This window comes from Peromyscus leucopus, chromosome 17, assembly GCF_004664715.2.
Source record: "Peromyscus leucopus breed LL Stock chromosome 17, UCI_PerLeu_2.1, whole genome shotgun sequence".
NCBI classification, from domain to species: Eukaryota; Metazoa; Chordata; class Mammalia; order Rodentia; family Cricetidae; genus Peromyscus; species Peromyscus leucopus.
Genome location: NC_051077.1, coordinates 25,443,402 through 25,464,285, shown reverse-complemented (window position 1 = coordinate 25,464,285; position 20,884 = coordinate 25,443,402). Strand labels below are relative to the sequence as shown.

General features: G+C 41.5%; 1 protein-coding gene across 1 annotated transcript in view; it reads left to right on the top strand.

Annotated features, from left to right (window-relative positions):
* Window positions 1-20,884, top strand: part of Mtmr7 (myotubularin related protein 7) — an 88,784-nt gene that overhangs the window by 25,785 nt on the left and 42,115 nt on the right. The window contains exons 2-5 of the mRNA XM_028872355.2: window positions 648-770; window positions 2,589-2,751; window positions 9,930-10,087; window positions 20,214-20,342. Coding sequence (XP_028728188.1) covers window positions 648-770; window positions 2,589-2,751; window positions 9,930-10,087; window positions 20,214-20,342 — 573 coding nt within the window. The remainder of the gene's footprint in view (window positions 1-647; window positions 771-2,588; window positions 2,752-9,929; window positions 10,088-20,213; window positions 20,343-20,884) is intronic.

Genomic DNA, 20,884 nt, shown 5'->3' with positions numbered 1-20,884 from the left:
GATAAAAAGCATTTCTACACACCTAACAGTTGGAGGAAATTCCATTCATTAGAATCATTAGAAAGATTTTCCAGCAAATCACAGCAGATCTCAATCTTTAGCGTTAATGGACCTTTCTCTGGTACATTTTTCTCCCATATGTGTCTTTGTACTTCCTAATATAGTAGCTTATGTGAAAGCAAACATCCATATGCCATGTCTGTAACTTTACAAACACATGGAAAAGCATACTGTTTTCTTTTCTATAGAACATCATTCATTCATACAGTCATTATGTAATTGCAGAGCTTTAATGCATATATGTGCTGACTTAAATTCAATGTTTTGTATAACTATAATGAAATGAAAGCACTGGCCTATTTAGCACTCAAGGAAAGAATACAGCTTGTTAGTGTTTTGTGGCACATTTGGAGTCATATTTTCATAACTGGTATTTTATTTGAGGTACATTATCTGCTGCTGAATTAAGGGGCATATTTTGATTTGATTATTGGAGATATTCTCAGTTGTAAGTTTTAGATATTGGAGATATTCTCAGATGTAAGTTTTAGATATTGGAGATATTCTCAGATGTAAGTTTTAGAGTAAATATAAGGTTGCTGAATATTTTGTGATTGGACCTTTTGATTTTCCCCAAACTTCTCTAGGTTGAAAATGTCCGCTTGGTAGATCGGATGTCTTGTAAAAAAGCAGCACTGGGGACTTTATATCTGACGGCGACTCACGTCATATTCGTGGAAAATGCACCCGACACAAGGAAAGAAACCTGGGTATGCTGTCCATAGTTTTGACCTTACCTGTGTTTTGATTTGTTTCAGGATAGGGAACATGGACTATTTGGGGGAATTTTGGAGATGATTTTGGGGGGATGTTGGAAAAAGGATATCCTTCTGAAGTCATAGTCCTATCCACCTGATGCACTGACATATTTTAAACATTGATTATTTAGACATCATCAAAGATAGGCCTAGCGGTGGCCTGAAGCTGCAGGAACTTCATGTCATCGCCGTGGAGAAGAGACTCCGTCCCAGTCACTTGTAGCATGTCTGTAGTGCCTGATTTACTGGAAATTTATATTTGTAAATTCATATTTGCAGGGTGTTTTCTAAATAATTGGTATTTTTTAAAGTTTCATACATTCACTACAATGTGTATTGATCATACGCTTCCTCCACTCCCCCTAGTACCCCCATCCTGTCTCCCTCTCAACTTCATTTCCTCTTTTTACTGTTGTTAGTAATGCCTCAGTCCAGTTAGGACTGTCCATATACACATGATTGTATTGTTAACCACTGGGGCCATGTCCCGAGAGGAGAGTGACTCTCCCTTTCTCAACAGCTATCAGTTGTCAGTAGTTCCTCCAATAAGGGTGGGACCTCAGGGGCCCCTCTCCCATGCAGGGGCTTATACATTGTTTGTTCTATTGTTTTATTATATTGACTTTACTTTTCTGATAATTCCAAAAAGAAAAGGAAAGCTGGAGACTAGTCCCATCATCAGGTATATTTGTGCTTGATCATCAAAGCATTAGACATTTCTGACATTACATAGCAGTAAAAACATGACTTTATTGCCCACAGCCAAAATCTTGACTTGTAGATTTCATTCCCTTACTCCACGGACAGTGGAGAAGGTAGCCGGTACCACACAGTGGACAGGAACTTCATGGAGACCTGCCCTTAAGGACAGATCATAGATCTCCTCAAAAGCCAGGGAGTCACAGTCCAGAATGGTTTATTTTCTTACCAGTTTGTTTTCTTAATGGAATGATGATCGCAGAGGCTGTAGATGAGGTAAGGAAGGAAGGAATGGGGAGTTACTGACCAAAGGATACAAAGTTTCAGGTAGATAGGAGGACAGGGTTTTGAGGTTGATTGTATTGTATGCCAGGGTTTGTAGTAAATCACAGTGTATTATATATTTCAAAATCTCTTGAGTAAATTTTAAATGTATTACCACAAAAATCATAGTTCAGGAAGTTGATATATGTATATTAGTTTTCTTGATTTACTCATCCCACATTGTGTACATATTTTAGAATAGCACACTCTACTATGATCTGCCCACTGGAAATGAGAAACAACGAGAAAGCAAAGTGTTTTCTTTTGCAGACTGCCTGACCACCCACAGCTCAGAGAACAAGTGGCCACTGAAGCTGAGCATCCCGGGTGGAATTAAGGAGCATGGTGGCACTTCCCAGTGGAGCCATCCCTCACTTTTGTGGATTGCCAAAGTTTCGCTTACTAACTTCCCATGACCTTATGTAATTTTAGCTGTTAAATGCATTCAGCTTTCGACTACCAAAATGTTCCCTACCTGGAGCTGTGCAAATTGAAATGCTGAAGATTGCTTTTCAAAGTAATAATAAGTGTGGATATCAGGCAGTTTGGAACTGAAAGCGAAAGCTAAAAGATTTCCACAGCTGCTGCTTATGTGGAGTCTCTTGGGTTCTTGTAAGCAGGGTGCAGGTGTGGAGCGAGGCAGGTTTTGAGGAGTGTTTCTCATCTGTGTGGCTCAGGGACCTGTTTGTCCTTGTCATTTTGTTTTCTTACTCATGCTTACCATGCTCATATTAACTTTTGGTCTAGATTCTTCACAGTCAGATCTCCACCATTGAGAAGCAGGCAACAACGGCTACTGGCTGTCCTTTGCTTATTCGCTGCAAGAACTTTCAGATTGTCCAGCTTGTCATACCGCAGGAGAGAGACTGCCATGACGTGTACATCTCCCTGATACGCCTTGCACGGCCAGGTAGGCAAAGGAACTTGGCATCTGATAGGTAACTTCTGAAGAAGGGCGCAAATCATGGTGAAGAATTTGTATTGTGCTCAGTAATAGCAGTGTTTTAGAACTTGCCTGTTATCGTGGCCCTAATGATCACCTGGTGCATTAGCCTTGTCTTTTGAGGCCTCTCCTGAGTTATTCACGAGATAAGCCTCTTTTGATAACTTCATAGTCTCGTTTTCTAGTTGTGGTTGTAATGTGTTTTTCTTTCAGTCTGAAGTCACTTTAAAAATACTACACAACTTTGGTGATTGAGTCTCTTGGTATGAGGCCTAGGACAGAACTCAGAAAGTGTTGAGTGGAAAACATTGTTACCTAAAACTCGTGGTGCGTTCCTCCCCACCCAGAGTGGTCTCGTTTCTTGTTTATTTTCCTTTTGTTTCTTTGAGACAGGGTCTCACTGTGTGGCCTTAACTGTCCTCAAATTTGGAGTTCTCCTTGCCTCAGCTTCCTCAGGGTTGGAATTACAAGTGCGAGCTACTGTGTTGGCCGTTTTTGTTCAGACAGAGTTTTGAGAGGATATATGCTTGGTCTGAAGATTAGTAACAACTACCTAGGCTTTCGTTAGCATCAGTGACTGTGGGTGGAGTACCTTTAGGTGTCCCCAAGAGAACACTCCCGCACGTGCGGTGGGAAGGGTGTCTGGAGATGGAAAACGGGCGGTCTGTGTAACTGTCTTCTTCTAGCTCATATAGCACTGGGTCTCTGGATGGAGAGCCTATGGTATACCTCTAGAAAAGCGTGCTTGACTCTCTGCAAGGTTTGTGTGAGCCTGCGTAAAGGAAATATGCTTCCAGGTTTCTTGTAAAAAGATGCCACCTGGGCAGAACTTCAATGTCACGCGGAAGGCGTCAACAGGGGAAATGGGATAAGTGCCCACAGTTCCTTTACCAAATGCCTTTTGGTTCAGGATGAGAAAGGCATCGCGCTGGGTTCTGACTTCCCTCATTTGTAGATAGCTGAGAGCCAGTGCTGCTTCATGGAAGCGGTACCTGGGAGTTGTCACAATCGGGTCATTTTGACTCTGCTTTCTTCTTTCAAGGCAGCATTAAGAATAACTGCAGAGTAAGCCAGAGAATCAGTTGAACTTTCTGGAGGGGCTCTATAATTGGAAAAGCGGTTCTGGGAAGATGTAGGCTAGGCCGCATGCAGCAGAGCTTGCAAGAGGAGTTTGTGCCAGCAATTTCTGAGTCACTGATTAATGGATGTGCCGGGTAATAAATGTGCTCTGACCGGATTAATGGGACTTAGGAGTAGCTGGAGAACTGGGAAGGGCTAAGTAGAGCTGGAAGGGCGCTCTAAGTGTGGGAACCGACGTAGTGGGAGCAGGAAGTGCTGGGACTTACGGTGAGGGTCCCTCTGCTTCTAAAAACACATGCTTTTTCTTCAGAGGTGGCATTTTTGTCAGTAGATGTTAGATGGAGCCAAAGACCTGACTATTAATTGAATTAAAACTATCACCTGATTGGATTTAAAATGTCTCTAGCGTTTTGAAACACTGGCATTAGAAATGTCAGGTTATGTAACACACAGTGTTTTAATAAGTGTGGGAAGATGGGACGGAGCCCAGGCAGTTCCAGAGCCTGCTGCTGAATGCAGTGCTGTTACTGGATGTCGTCTCAGAGACAGGACTCGAGTCAGGAAGATGAGATGGGTAGAGGGGTTCATATACAAAGCAGCAGCTCTCTACCGGGGGCAGACATGGTTCCTCACAGATCATCTGGACACAGCTGACAAAATATATCATTATTCCTCCTACAGGCATGTCAGTAAGGAGGAGGGAGAGAATGGGGGAGGAAAGAGAGAAGGGGGAAGGAGCGAGTTAGGTGGTGAAGGGCACAGTGCGTGGTCCCGCATCAGCTCAGTGGTTATTCTGGTCATCAGCATGGATCACGTATTTCATCTCTTGTGGATATGGCTAATTGCAGAGTGCTACAGAAGACTTTCTTTTTTCCTTTCTTTTCTTTTTTTTTTTCTTTCCTTTTTTTTTTTTTTTTTTTTTTTTAGAAAAATGTTTGGAAGTTTATTTAATTCATGAAGGAGGTATTTTCAAAGACTACTAAAAAAATTGGAAGAGATTTAACTGGTTTTCATTTCATATAAACAAAGACGGTTAAGCAGTTGGTCACGGATACTAAAAGATACCAGTGTAAGATAATTTAGTTTAAAGAAGGGTTGGACCCAAATGAGAAAGCACATTAATCCAGTGGGTCTGACACACTAATCAGGACGTGAAACTCTCTGATTAAAAGAAGCCTGTTTCTCAGAGGGCTCTGCTTTCCCATGGGCGTGCTCAGTCCCCCTTCTAATTTGCTTCTCCTGTTTATTTGTGTATCAGTTATCTTGCCTTCTTCAGTGTTTGTGTATCCTTCGATACTTAAATAAGTTCTTATGTTTATTTTTTACCAAATTATAGCCTTTTTAAAAAGTTCATCTTAATTCCCAATTCTTCTGCATATCTTCCCCCTCTTTTGGTGGTGGGAATCGGACCTAGGCCTTACACATGCAAAGCGCTTACTGTGCCTCTGAGCCACACCCACAGCTCTATATGTTTACTGTGGTTTTCAGAAATCTCAGGGTTGAGTTTTTCTCATTTATTTAATTCGAATCTTTTATGTTGTCTAAATCATTGTTACTCGGACAGATTTTCAGTGGCAGTTTATTTTTGTCTGTGTAGATGTGTATAGTCGTGTGTTCCTTTGCACATGTATGTGTGTGTGTGTAGGTGTTTAGGTGTGTAGGTGTGTATGGGTGTGTGTTCCTTTGCACACATGTGTTCATGTGTGAGGAGGCTAGAGGACAACTTCAAGTATTGTTCATCAAGAGCTGTCCCGCCTTGTTTTTATTTTAATTTGTATTTTATCATTTTATGTGTATGAGTATTTGCATGTATTCATGTCTGCACCATATGTATGCAGTGCCCGAGGAGGCCAGAAGAGGGCATCAGATCACCTGGGACTGGAATTAGGAGCTGCATGTGGTGCTGACAATAGAACCTGGGTTCTCCGGAAGCCAGCTGGTCTTAACAGTTGGGATATCTCCCCAGAAGCTACCTTGTGTTTTGAAAGAGTCTCGCACTGGCCTGGATCACAACAAGTAGGCTAGGCTGACAGGCAGATGAGCCCAGAAGTCTGCCTGTCTCTTCTTCCGCAGCGATGAGATTACCAATGTGAGCCACCATGCCTGGACGTTTGCAATGTCAGTACGAGGGATTAATCTCAGGTCCTCACATTTACAAGGCAGCTCCTTTACTGACTCTTCCGTTTCCCCACTCTGATAACTTCTTTTTATTGAGAAAAGTGTTCAGTATACATGTGCATCGTTACTTTTCTATTGCTCTGATAAGAGTTCATTTGGGTTTATGTTGTGGATATCTCTCTGTATAAATAAACACTGATTGGCCAATAGCCAGACAGGAAGTATAGGCAGGACTAACAGAGAGGAGAATTGAGGGAACAGAAAGGGAAGGGAGATATTGTCTAGCTCTTACTCTTATATTTAGCCCATTTTTATTAATCTATACTTTGCTCGTGGCTCGTGGCTTATGGGTACCTTACATCTTCCTTGTCCTAGACAATGATAGGCCCAAGCTAATGGCCAAGCAGTTTAAATAATGTAATAGTCTGTGTGTTTATTTTATAAGCGGGCTCCGGGACTGGCGGGACTTGGTGGGAGCTGGAGAGAAATTCTCCAGCTACAGGTTTACACTTGCAAAGGGTTGGGGTCTAGAACACAAGCTGAGAAAGCAGAGAGAACAAATTAGAAGTGGACTGAGTCTATAAAAGTCTCAAGGCCCTCCCCTGTGATGTGCTTCCTCCAGCAAAGCTCCATATCCCATGGATCCCATAAACTCAAATAGTACAAGAGAAGACCAAATATTTAAGTACATGGGCCTATGGAGACACTCCTCACTCCAGTCCCCGCAATAACAGTGGATTACTAATGAGCCTTTGAGAAGGCAAAAATCCTATCATACTTGTGGAAGTATGGATGTAAATAGAGAACCATGTGCTAAATAAAATAAGCCAGATGAAGGAAGACATATACAGCACATTTAAGTTTAGGTTTGGAGTCTAAAACAGTTGGACTCACCGAAATGGAAAAAGAATGATTGACATTCAGGAGTGGGAGTGAATGGAGAAGGAAGGAGTCATCTGAAGTCTAAAGCCCCAGTTAGGAAGAATAAGCCAGACTTGTTTGTTTGTTTGTTGATCTGTTACACAGCATGACAAGTCTAGCTATTAACGAGTATCGTACGTTTCAGCACTGCTAGGAGACTAGATTCCAGATGTTCTCATCACAAACCTGTTTATTACTTGAAGTTCATTAGTTTGATTTAATCCTTCCATATTGTACTTCAAAAATCTTAACAGGACTTGCAAGGTGACTTAGCAGTTAAAATTGTTCACTGTGCAAGCTTGATGACCAACCTGAGTTTAATCCCCAGATCCCATTTGTGGAAGAAGAGAACCAACTCCTGAAAGTTATTCTCCGACCACCACACCTGTGCCATGGGACACATACACCTGTATACACACACACACACACACACACACACACACACACACACACACACACACACTAATGATGATGTTGGTTATGATGATACTGATAATCTCAATATCACATTGAATCTCATAAATAATATATACCTAGAATTTCTAAATATAGAAATTTTAAAAAATATCTGCAAACAGAATACCCCTAAACATTTCTTTAGTCCAAAATCTTTTTTGATCTTACTTCCCTGATAACTGTTAAAATTTTGCCATATTTTGTTATGAGCATTGGGGATTCGAGAAACAGAACAATTATGAAATGGGAACTAGTCTATAAGATTTACATCTGTGCTAGGGTACTTTTTAATTTCTCAGATTACACAGTCCCCAGTGTACAGTGTAGGCTGGCTTATGAGTAAGAGGCTTGTCCACAGTACATGAGCAAGATCCAGGTTTGGCCAACAACAACAAAAATAAAATGGAGGTTTCCTTGCCCTCATAGGGAATTTTACTTAAAATTGGGCCTGAGTATTTGTTTATCATCCCTTTCTATAAAAATGTCCAAAATAAAACATTTTTTAATTTCAGTGTAAACCTAGTTTGATGTCTTCCGACTCAGAATCTTCCTGTTCGAAGTTCTTGGTTTTGTGCACTTTGCCCGTTTGGTATCGGCCCCCATACAGAGAACCGTCGGTCACGGGATGTTTCTCTCTTCTTACCTTTAAACCCATTTGTAAACATTTAACAAAAGGAAGCTTAACTTCCCTATTAACCCCAGGGAGCTGAAGTTTTCTCAAGAGATCCTTTTGGTATCTTCCAACAAATTGCTTTTGCAGTTAGCATTATGGTAGCAGAAGTCTGAGTCATGGTACTCAGTCACGGAAAAGATGGGTCAGTGTTGAACCAGCTCTTCCCAGAACAGGATCTCAGTCTTCTCTGCTGTTCCCCATTAGCTCATATGACAGAAACTGTTTTTACTGATCGTGTCTGGTCTGTGTGAGTGTGCCTGTACACCTTTCCTATCTGATGCACAGCCAGTGTTGTGCTTTAAAGTTTAGACCGGTGACGTCAAGAGAGACTGAAGTGGACCATAATTGGTCTGGTTGTGTCTCTTACTTGTCTAATGAAAAAGATGTACTCCTTGAAAATGCCTTATCTTTCTTCAAAATATGACCCTTGTCTTTCTTCTTTTCATGTGGGTGAGTCATCTTAACAGCAGTCAAAACAACAGCAAGGCTGAGTTTTGCTTGGCCTCTTGTTGGTGGCCAGGTCCTTTATAGGACCTTCAGTCACACATAAGAACATTAAATTGCCTGCACAGAGTGCTGTCAGCAAGCTGAGCACGACACGGGAGGACCTGGGAAAGCTGTGAGGATATAGGCGCACATCGGAGAGAGAAAGGAAGTTTACAAGGATGGAGGAGGAGATGAGGAAGAACTGAGACGGGACCGTGGCCAGCCTGTCTCACTGTCTGGACTCCCCCTTTACCAGTGACCCTGGATGAGTGCTGTTCCTCAGCCTCCTTTACCTCACTTTTCCCATCTTTAAGTGAGGGTCAGCATCAGTGCCTACCAGCTGGATTGATGGGTTTCATAGAACAGACTCTAGAAAAAAACAAGGAATTCTTTAGTCTTGAACTTCCAATATGGAAGCCACAGGCCACAGTTGCCACCCTGCACTTTCAAGTGTGGCTGTCCCTGAACCAAGCTGTAGGAATACAGACTCCACCTGGAGTCCCCAAACAGAACAAAATGTGTTTTTACTGAGATTTGTACTATATACATGTTAAGGTAACTATGTTATCTATACTGGATTGAAATGTTACTAGATTAATTTCACCGTTTCCTTTTATTTTTTTAATGTGGCAACAGGAACTTTTGTAATGGCAATATGGCTTATATGATGGACTGTGTAATTCCCTTATATGGCAAGACCAGAGCGAAAAAGCTCACATTGCTAGATTTTATTGGGCAAAGGGAAGCAGTGCTGCTCTTGGGCTTGACCTCACAAGCCTGAGGGATAAAAATGTCCTGGCAAAGTTGAAGGAGGGCGTCCATGATGCATCCCTCAGTTTGGACAGGCTGCTGTGTATTATGAACTGATTTTATTAATGACTCCTATAAAGATCTTAAGAGCAGCATGATTATATTATGTGTAGTTGTTAAAATACACATTTTTTAACGGAAACACGTAACATAATCCATAGCTTTTGTAACTATTTTGTTTCTGCTTTCTTAATATTGTGAGCATCAAACTGTGTCCCTCTTAGAACCCATTCCAGATCCAAACACAATAGATGTTTGATGAATCCCTACATTCCTAATTGCCTTCATGCTCCATATTTTCTGTGTTTTGGAAAATATATTCACTTTTGAAGCAGTTAAAGCGAATCTGCCCACGGCGGCCAGGGAAGGCCCTGCTTTCTGCAGGGAAGTAAGCTCTTGCAGAGTCAGATCCAGATGTCCCAAGGTCTTCTTGTCATTGCTGGGAGGCTTTGTGTGACCCTGTCCATAGCAGCAGGGTGCCCTTGTCCCCTTGCCAGGGGTGGGAGGCTGGGATGGTGAACTCCAGCTGGGACAGAATGTTTTGGGGGCAGTTTCTGGCTTTGACTTAGCTTGATTTGGCTTTGCTCTCTTTTTCTCGCAGTGAAATACGAGGAGTTATACTGCTTTTCCTTCAATCCCAAGCTGGATAAGGAAGAAAGGGAACAGGGCTGGCTGCTGATTGATCTCAGCGAAGAATACAAGAGGATGGGCCTCCCTGATACCTACTGGCAGCTCAGCGATGTGAACAGAGACCACAGAGTGAGTGGAGCCCAAACACTTCACCTGCGTGACGTCACCGCGGCGGTTAGCGTGGGATCACTGTGATCTCCGCGGCTCTGTACAGACGAGGTCTGAGGGTCCCCAAGTCTCTCTCTTTTTTGCTGGTTCCCTGCCCCCTCCACCACTGGGGATTGAACCCAGAGTTTTACACATGCTAAACAAGTGACCTGCCACTGAGCTGTATCCCTGACCCATTCTGGCTTTCTTTTCCAAACGCACCTAGAATTAGTCCCTCAGAGATCATCTCTGCATACTTCTCCCCTTACGGGGTGAGCATGTGGAAACTCAGGGGGGCCCAGTGGAGACTTCGGGGCCAGCCAGTTGATGGGAGAGCTGGCTGGGACCTCATTCTCCCATCACATCTTTTTATAGCACAGGGGACGATGAGTGAGGAAATCAGAGGGACTCTGGTGGTAGTTTGGCACCAGCCTCTCCATGCGCTCACTGGATTCTCAATTGGTACAGAAGGTCACCAAGAGGCTCCCTAGAGAGATGTGGAAAAAAAAAAAAATGTGCCTATACTCAGAGGAAGGAGTGTGGAGAAAGAGAAGGAGCGCCAAGTGAATCCCTTGTTCCCTCCAGGGATGAGCTCACATATCAGTATTAGCTTCAGGATTAATTCCGAGTGCTCCAGGGAGTTAGCAAGAGAGGGGAGATAGAGGTGGGGAGGGGGGCAGAGGGAGAGGGAGGGAGAGCGACCGTGAGTGATAATAGCTTTGGTTTAACTGTTGTGTATTTGTGGGTATTGTTTGCTGAGGCTCCAGTCCAGGGTTCTGAGCATGTCTGGCAAATGCCGTACCATTGAGACACACCCCAAGCCCACTCTTCGGTCTTAACTTTCCTCCTCTTTCCCGTAGTTACACACTTGGATAGATAAACAGTGCCTGTGTTTATCGGCCATCCGGGGCGACTCTTTGAATTGCCTATTGCATTCCTGCTCCTTTATTCTAGAAGGTCGTCTCGGTGTCTATTTAGAGGTACTGTTTTGCTTTAGGTGATTGTTGTCATTAATGTAGCTGTTAAAGACACATCCCAACATGTGTCTTGATCTTCGGAACTTTTGATTTATGTTGTTGTTGTTGTCATTGTTTGACAGTCTCAGGTAGTCCAGGCTGAACTCAAACTCACCATCTCGCCAAGGATGGCCTTCAACTCCTGATCTCTGCCTCTACATGTAAAGTGTTTCCATGCCTGATACATGTATGTGCTTCCATGCCTGATTTATAGAGTGCTGGAGACTGAACTCAAAACATCTGAGCTACACCCCAGCTCTAATCACTGATTTTAGCCATGATTTGTGCTTTTGTATATCACTAATCTTTGTCCAGATTTGACACTGTGTAAGATCTACAATTAACATTTTTACTGATTATGATTGTTATAGTGTGAGACTAAACCTTATCCTAAAATTGGGTAGTTCATCACTATTCTCCAGCATATCTTGGAGATACAGATTATTTGCGATGCAGATGGTTATTCCTGATACTGAATCTTCTTTGTAATTATGCTTAAATCCAATAATTGATACCTTACTTAATCTTTGTGAGGTATCAGGTTAATGTAATTAGACCAGATTGTCCATTGCTAAAGTCAACTTTTACACAAATGTTTTAGCCTTAAGATGAAAATGAAGGGAAGTCCAACTTCAGTAAAGGAAGTCGGATGTCTTTATTTTTAAAACAGTTGTATGACTGTTCTTGATCAAGGAAGAAAATAATGTGAGCTACAACCAGTGAATAATATTTTCTTGAAAATATGGCCCTTTTACTTTTGATGGCTTTCCTCTTAAGAACTGGCATCACAAATATAACTCATTCATAGTAACTGAAGCCCTGCATTACATAGTCTGAAAACCACATGTCACACAGCAGTTCTTTTCCAGAATGACACACAGCAAAAAAAACAAGGCCAGTCATGTACAGAGGGTTATGACAGAAAAGGTAAAACCCTGGTGATTTTCTGACTTGGGAAACATCACAGAAATATCTTTATTTATTGCCAGTTTAGAAATAGAACAAAACTTGTCTTACATAGTAAGTTCGGACTAGCGACCCATTAAGAAAATCATTTCATCTTAATCCACTTCGTATGAATTTGACCTTATGATTGAGACAAATATGTCCTTTCCCCTTGCTTCACGAGTATCTTATCCTTGGCACAAGTCCTTTCAAGTGGGTGGGGCGGGAGACACTCGCCAGTGATGGGGATGATGTCCGATGAGTTCTGCTCTCTTCTGCTTGTGTGGTCTTGGGGCAGGTAAGCTGTTACTCTCACCTCTGTTAGCAACGCTGTGTCAGCGAGGATACCTGCCACACTTGCTTGTGGCGGTCTAACTCTCTAAGCACATCCTTTATTTCATATGCATCCCTGAAATTACCTTTATTTAGTATTAAATATTACAAGGTTAAAATTTTAGTCAAGCTGGGAAAGTAGCTCTGTGGTAGAGTACTTGACCAGCATGCAGAGGGCCCAAGTTCAGTCCCTGGAAATGGGGAAAAAGTTGCTCAGTCTTTCTTGTAGTATAATTTAAAATATGATCTAAACCATATATTTAATCAGATTTGTTTACATTCAGTTCCCTACAGATAAATCTTACCATACTGTATTTTATTTATAAATAGCTTTACATTGCTCATACCATTATTCATCATAAATTCCTTGAAATACATTGTAGGACCTAAATATTAAAAAGATGTTTTTGTGTAGATATGTCTCGGTTCCTGACAACAAACTGCTCACCCAGTCTGACTCAGACCCCTTGGATAGAATCGATGGATAGTATCTGCATAGGTAAATACATTTACTGGAAGGTACCCAGGTCAGTAGGGACCAGTTCTGAGAATGTGACTTCATAGCCTCCTTCTCTGTTATTCATTTCTGCCCAGGATTTAACAGTAATTCCCGAAATAAAGTCAGGACTTGGTAGCAGCTTCCTGAATGAGTGCAGGAATTACCTAAAAAGATTCCTTAGGGTAGGACCCTACTGATACATGTGAGCCTTTAATGCTGGCCAATTTAGTGGGAAATGCAGGCAAATTTTTATAGTGAGCACAATAATAATAATAATAATAATAATAATAATAACAGTAATCATAAATGTTTCCTTATTCACAAACAATAGCCCAAATTATTTTCATTCACAAAGTTGAGTTAGATTTATAAAGCAACAGAAAAGCATTTTCACTCTTTTGAACTTTTCCCATTCTCTCTGAATTTCCCTTTTGATTGCCAAAATCAGACAAAAATCTCAAGTGGTTCCTGAGGAATTTTGAAATATATTAGCATAAATCATACTGTGTGACGCATTCTTCATTACAGGGATTTTGTCTACAGCTCTGTGAACTAGCCGTAAAAGTGACAGCAGTGAGATTTCTGGGATCGACAGCCTTTCTCTTCTTTTGATAAACACACAGAACTGAGTTTTCCATCTTCACTATTTTTAAGTGTGCACTTAGTTGAGTTCAGTGTGCCACATTGTTGTGCAATTGAACTCCAGAGCTCAACCTTGCAAAGCTGAAACTTTGTGCCCATTAAACAGTAATTCTCCCCTCTCTCCTCAGCCTGGTGATTAGCATCCTACTTCCTGTGTTAATGAATTAGACTCCTTTAAATGCTGTATATAAATGGAATCATGTGATGTTAATTCTTTATTTGGCTTATATGGTAGAATTTACTTCCATTTTAAGGGTGAACAATAGTCTGATGTGAATAGAAAACATTTTGTTCCTCCCTTAGCTGATGGATTCGAGAGTTTTATTTGTTTCTTGGCCATCAGGAATGGTGTTGCTTCTAGTGGGGCTGTGTGAATATCTCTTTGCAACTCTTACTTATTCTTACTCTTGTGTATACAGAGTGAAGGTTTCTGGATCATGTAGTGTGTAACCAGAGACTTTTCTCTGTCCCACCCCATTCTGCAGCCACTTTTAAATAATCACTCTGAGGCATATATTAATTATAAATGCTTGGCCAATGGCTCAGGCTTATTACTAGCTAGATCTTACATTTAAATTAACCCATATTTCTTATCTATGCTTTGCCACATGGCTTGTGGCTTATTACCTCATTTTCTACACATCTTGCTTCCTTGGTGGCTGGCTGGTGTCTGCCCTGTCTCTGCCATTCCTCATCTCTGTCTTCAGTTTGATTGTACAGCCTAACCTTATTCTGCCTTGCCATTGGCTGAACAGCTTTATTTATCAACCAATGAGAACAACGCATTCACAGTGTGCAGAAAGACCATCCCACAGTATTTCCCCTTTTCTGTCTAATCGAAAAGGAAGGTTTTCACTTTAATGTAGTAAAATTGCATATAACAAAAGAGTTATCAAGCAGGAATTATAGTTACAATATCTAGTCTATTTGTATTTGGCAAAATTAAAGAAAATGCTCTGTCATCTATCCTGTCTTTGTGAGTCTAAAGTTTCATATCTAATTTACCTTTTATCATAACTAAGGAAAACTATAATTATAACTATCTAGTCTTCAACTCCATCAAAGACTCCAGAAGGATATAATATTACCTGAGTAAACAGAAAGTGCATTGCAAGCAACATCTAAAACTCTATAAATGACAGAGACATCTGCCTGCCTGGACAGTCATCCAAAGTTCTTCTGTAACATTGGGGCATCCATCATCAGCCTATAGACCTAGAGTATCTGGCAGACTTTTCAGTGAAGCACGAAATTTGATGGACTATCCCACCTATATTGGCAAAGTTTGTCAGTCACTTTCCTCTGTGTCCTGCAGAATGTCTGGCAGTTTCTTCTGTGAAGCAAGAACCCTGAAGGACCATCCCACCTTGTTTTGGGAAAGTTTAGCAGTCACTTTCCTATGGGTCCTTAATGTCCACTATATACAGCGTACTGTCAAGCAGTCAAGGAAAGAGCAGTTTTAACTGACTAGCCTTGCCACATTGAAAGCAAACTCCATAAAGAGTTTCTTTGATGCCCATCATCTCTCAAGTAATTGGTGCTGCCAGGAGCAGACATGTCTCACTGTCAAGAAAAGCCTAAGTTCTTAAAACATTTTAAATGCCATATTATGTAGGTCTTTGAAGTGTTTGAAGATTACCTACCTAATTGGAATATATACCTAGAAAACCTAACTAATATGGCTATAAGTTTGACTATTATAGAGGACTATTAATCTGTATTTTTAATTATGCATTACATTTTTACATGAGCTGGATAAACATAATACCTTAAATAAGAGTAGAAATATACATACAGTATAACAAAATTGACTTTAAATTTGTACCAATAAACTAAAACTCTACCAATGTAAAATATTTTGAGATTAACAGTTTTTTGGATTAAAGTAGATTCAATAATCTACCTTTTTTCATAATAATCTATTGTTTTTTCCATCATTTCTATATCATATTCCCTTTTCTTCTTTAGAAGGAGATTAGCTATGACTATTAACAATTTATAACCAACCCCCTTTCAATGAAAACAAACATTCCTAAACAGTATTTTGGGAATTTGGGCATATTTCTTTAGACTACTTCCTGTTGACTGGGGGTGCTGGTAATCTTATGGGGGCCCTGCGAAAATTTGAGATAATGGCCAAGTCCTGGGAAGACCAGCTATAACCTTTGTTGATGGATATCACCTGCCAAGGTTCAGGAGTTCTCCCTTGATCAAACCTGATCCATCTTAACATGAAACGAATCCACAGCCTCTTGTTTCCTGTGGAAACAAAAGCAAAACCACTTCTCCAAAGCAATCCATCTTTTAAGTTCCATCTTATAAATGTATTTTTTGACTTTTGTTTTAAAGTGAAGGCATTCTTAAAATGCCTAGGCTGGTGTATCCTCATCAGTCTCTCTTTCAGTCCCACGTCTCTCAGCAACTGTTGTTTGCTTGTCAACATTCAAAATATTCAGAATCCACACAATACTATCCAGACGCCCTGTGTATTTCCCATCTTTATGTGGCCTATTCTTTTTTATATTGCTTTACTTCTCTCTTTAAAGACTTTATTTTTAAACTATTAATTTTTTTATGACTATACTCTTTTTCTTTTCTTAAGCCTATGCACATTTTTTAGACACACCATGACCTGATTAAAGGCCTTTCTGTATGAATCTGTTTTTACTGTGTCTCTTAACCCCTTTTGTCTGTATGAACAAAAGCTAAATTTGCTGTGCAGCGCACTACTGGGCTTGTGTACCACGGTGAGAACCCACCATGCTGTAGCTCAAACCCACATGCCGTGGTATCTCTATACTACTGCCCTCATGGGAATCACAACTAGGAAGCTGTTTTTGGCTCTGTTTATGTGTTCTATAACCCTTTTTTAAGAAAGCGTTTTCAGGCTTTATGTGGGTGTAGGAGTGGCACATTGGAGCACCATGTGTAACTGGAGGCTTTTCTCGGTCCTGCCTCATTCCACAACCGCTTTTAAATAATCACTCTGAGGCTTATATTAATTATGAATGCGGGCTGATGGCTCGGGCTTATTACTAGCTAGCTCTTACATTTAATTTAACCCATATTTCTTATCTGTGCTTTGCCACCTCATTTTCTGCATGTCCTGCTTCCTCAGCAGCTGACTGGCATCTGCCCTGACTCTGCCTTTCTCCGTCTTCCGTTTGATTGTACAGCCTAACCTCGTTCTGCCTCACCATTGGCCAACCAGCTTTATCTATCAACCAGTGAGAGCAACACATTTTCACAGCACACAGAAAGACCATCCCACAGCAGTAGCGATTGCATTTTAAACGTTGGGAAGGACTTCTCTACTGCTTTCCATTGTGCTTGCATTGCTTCCCAGTCTTACCAACATGCGCAAGGTCCTAGTGTCTCCGCATCTTCACCAACCCTTGTTCTTGGCTTTGTCTTAGTGCTGACCTGCAGCCTAACAGTTGTGAGGCAGTTTCTCAGTGTAGTTGAGTCTCATTTCACTGGCAGGTTAGTGCTGCAGAACTTCCTTTCATATGTGTGCTGACTGTTTGTGAACAGCTTTGGGGATCTTCGAGTCTCTTGCCTGTTTTTAGTCAGGGCATTTGATTTCGTTGATGTGAAGTTCTCTGTGTGTTCTGGATAGTAAACCCCTGATTTGTTGGGTTGCTTTTGCATTCTTTAGGTTGCTCCTTGGATGCATAAAAGTTATGGTTCAATGGAGTCTCATTTATTTTCTTCCAGTGCTTATACTTTTAATACTGTACATAAGAAATGACGGCCAGGTTTAATATGAAGCTCTTCCTCATAGTTTTATGGGAATTTTGCACCCTACATTTAGACCTTTAATCCATATTGAGTTAATTTTTGTATAAGGGCTAAGAGCACACCTTTTTACTTTGGGTATAGATTTCTAGTTTTCCCAGTAATTAGGTAAGAAACCATCCTTTTCCAAGAATAGTTTTGGCACCTTTGTTAGGATTACTCAGCTGTACTTATGAGGTTTATTTATGAACTCTCCATTCTATTGGTCTGTTTGTCTTTATGCAGGTATCACACTCTTTGGATACATGTGGCTGTGTGACCTGCCTTGAAATTATGAAGTATAAATCTCCAACTTCATTCTTTTAAAAAATGTTTTGACTATATGGAGTCTCCCGAGAATTCATATTAGTTTTAGGATAAATTTTTCTATTTCTGCATTGAGACTTGGATAGGATTGCCTTGAGTCTGATAGGATTGCCTTGGGTAGGGACATTGTAGCTGTACTGGGCCTTCTAATATAGGAATCCAAGGATCATTCCATTGTATCTTCAGTTTCTTCAGAAGTATTTTGTAGCTTTCAGGGTGGGACTGTTAGTTTTCACTTGAGAGTGTTGCCTACTTTGAAAGGGGGATAAATTTCATTCTTTCAGCTCCATTAAAAAACTGTTATTAGAACTTAAGTTAAATGATACTGTAAGCCTGAGGGTATTATCATTATTATTACTATTATTATTATCATGATTAATTGATTTAGCAGATGCTTTATCTTCTTAGAGATCCTACTGGAAGATGTGTCAAAATGCCATATACTTGGCTCATAGGCTGGGGCTCAGTGCTCTGAAGAAGCAGGATTCCTTTAATAGAGTTGTATTCAAGAAAGGAGTTGTGCCAGCCAGTTTGCAAGCCTGGACATTGTTGACTGGGCCCTGGGTAGGGGAGCTTTGGCCTTTGCGTTGGCCGAGCCATAAAGGTCCGCATTCTCTTGGAGCGTGATAACTGCTGTTCTAGAAGGTAGCGACTGTCTTGCACAGTAGTGAGTGAAGCGGGCTGTGTGTGCAGAGGCAGCAAGCAGCACAGCCTCAGAGTTAGGAGTGGGGCTGTGAGTGCAAAGAAGGTTGGCCTCTGGGTATTTCTCCTCCCCAGTCTCATTTCAGCTAGACATTTTCTGGCCTTGAGAGACCTTCAGGAGCTGCAGAGTCCTTCGCTTTCCTCTTGATCTTCAGAAGCCATATACAATATTTTAGAAAATCTTCCCTAGTACAGATTATTTCCCTTAGCCATAAAGCCTTTCAGTTTCTTCATGTTGTTTTTTATAAGTAAGAGTATACGTAATCCTCAATTTTCTGAAAACCTACTTCCTTTTAAAACTGGTTATTTTCAGGACATGACAGTCTGATGCAATGACCATGTCTTTGACTCTTGGGCCAGCAGGAGTGGTATGTGCTAATATTCTAGTAGCTTGCTTGCTTGAGACAGATTCAGACACCAGGCTAGAATCAGGAAGGAAGTGCAATGTTCTGTGGCCTCATTCTAGCTGTCTGGGTCCAAGTACTTCTCCACTTCTCCAGGAGTGGCTTCTCCACTCCTGGAACAGGGTTTTCCTTGAGAGTACCCAAGCCCACATGAAATTGAAGTTATGCTTTAGACCTATGATCATTCCTTTTATGGCCTTTTTATTTCTTGCTCCGTGATTTTTAGCCGTCTGGTTAAGGGAGTCAATAGAGGTGGGCGGGGACTGAGGGCATCTTGACAAAACCATTTGCAAACAGTCAGGCTGAGAGCGCTCTTGTGGCTTTTCATTCCCTTCAGTGGCGACTTGTAGTGTGGTAAGGGTGAGTGGAGTTGGCCAAAGAATCCGTAGATAAAATATTACCCCTAGTGCTGCACCCATGTGGATTCTGTTACTATGACTCCAAAGATGCTTGACTTCCAGGAAATAAACAGTTGATGAAGCCCAGGAAACTGCCATCTGATAGATTGACTGATGGGAAAGGCAAACACCAACAGCCAGCAGCGGTCACCATTGCCAAGTGCTGGCATTTCTTTTGGCTCTGATGTTTATAAAGTGCGCTGTCAAAAGTGTTGTCTGATCATTTCCTCCCATCCACCCCCTAAAATATCATCGCTAAACTATCAGTTTGGAGATCAGAAAACAAAGCGTCCGGTGTAGTTTGGCTCTTTGAGGACGCAGAGTCAGAAATGCCAAGCCGTGTACCAGGCAGCTGATTTGTGATTCTCAATCCTGTGATCCTCTCGAGGTCCCACTGTGCTCCTTCCTGCCAGAAGGAGCAAATCTTTTCTTAGCACTTACAAAATCAACACACTTGAAATGCAGATAAGGTCAGTGCATTGTGTGGTAATGGGAGGCGCACCATGAAAAATCCTATCTAGAAATCTTCCTGGGGAGAACCAGGGAGGAGACTTCCTGAAGAAAGCAGGACTGGGTAGGCTGGGGAAGCATGGAAGAAACTTGAGAAGACCAGGGCCAGAGGTGTTCAGAGAAGGCTAAAGAGGGACACAGTGTGCCAGGAACACAGGTAACCTGAGGATGTAACTGCTCTGATTATGTTTTAGGAATTGTCCCCACACAGGCTGCCAGTCAGCCGTTGGGATGCAGAATTACAGTTTGTACCTTTTTGAGGAAAGGAATACTCACTTGTGACTTTCTTCCCCACATAAAGAGCCTTTGGAGAGAAGGGACAGTGCACAGTGACAGATGTTCATGGGTATTTTGCTTTCCTTCAGAATTGTCACAGAATTGGCAGGACTTCGTTTCTCTGAGTAGCTTCAGGTTTCCTCAAAACAGCCTCCTTTGTAACTTGATTAGGAAAGCTAAGACCCGCAACCTTCAGGCATGTTGAAATGGGATTTCTGGTGTCACTTTGCAATGTAATGCTTGATTGCCTCAACATACCTTTGTATTTTCTGGTGACAGGTTTGTGACTCTTACCCCACGGAACTGTATGTCCCCAAATCAGCCACAGCACACATCATCGTGGGCAGTTCCAAGTTCCGGAGCAGACGACGATTTCCTGCCCTTTCTTACTACTGTAAAGAAAGCCATGTACGTACGTCTCAAAGTCGTCTCAAAACAGGCCTTGGGTTCACACTTTGCTTTTATGTTTTATCCTAGATGGGATTTTTTCCTAGCAGTTTCTGTCTCTGTCTGTCTGTCTCTTTCTCCCTTCCCCCCTCTCTTTTGCTTTCTCTCTCTCTATCTTTCTCTGTGTGTATTTATTTGAATTCTTAGCAGTACATGGATATCCTGTGGACATGTGAGACAATGTAGTTTCATGTAGAAACTTATCTTCCATGTTTCATGTAGAAACTTACCTTCCATGTCTCTTTGGGAATAAAATAATTGTAGACTCAGACAGAACCAGAGTGTGCTCAGCTGCGCAGATGACGCTGTCCCTCTGGAAACACTGTGCCTGTCTTTTTGATCCTTAGATGGAGAAGGCTTTAGTACCAGCCATCACCTCACTGCAGACAGTGGATGAGGAGGGACTCAGCATGCTCCCACTTTTCAAAGGAAGGTCTGAGAAGCAAGTGTAACACTTCTGCTCACGCACTGTTCACCAAAACTATGCAGGGAAGGAAGGAAAA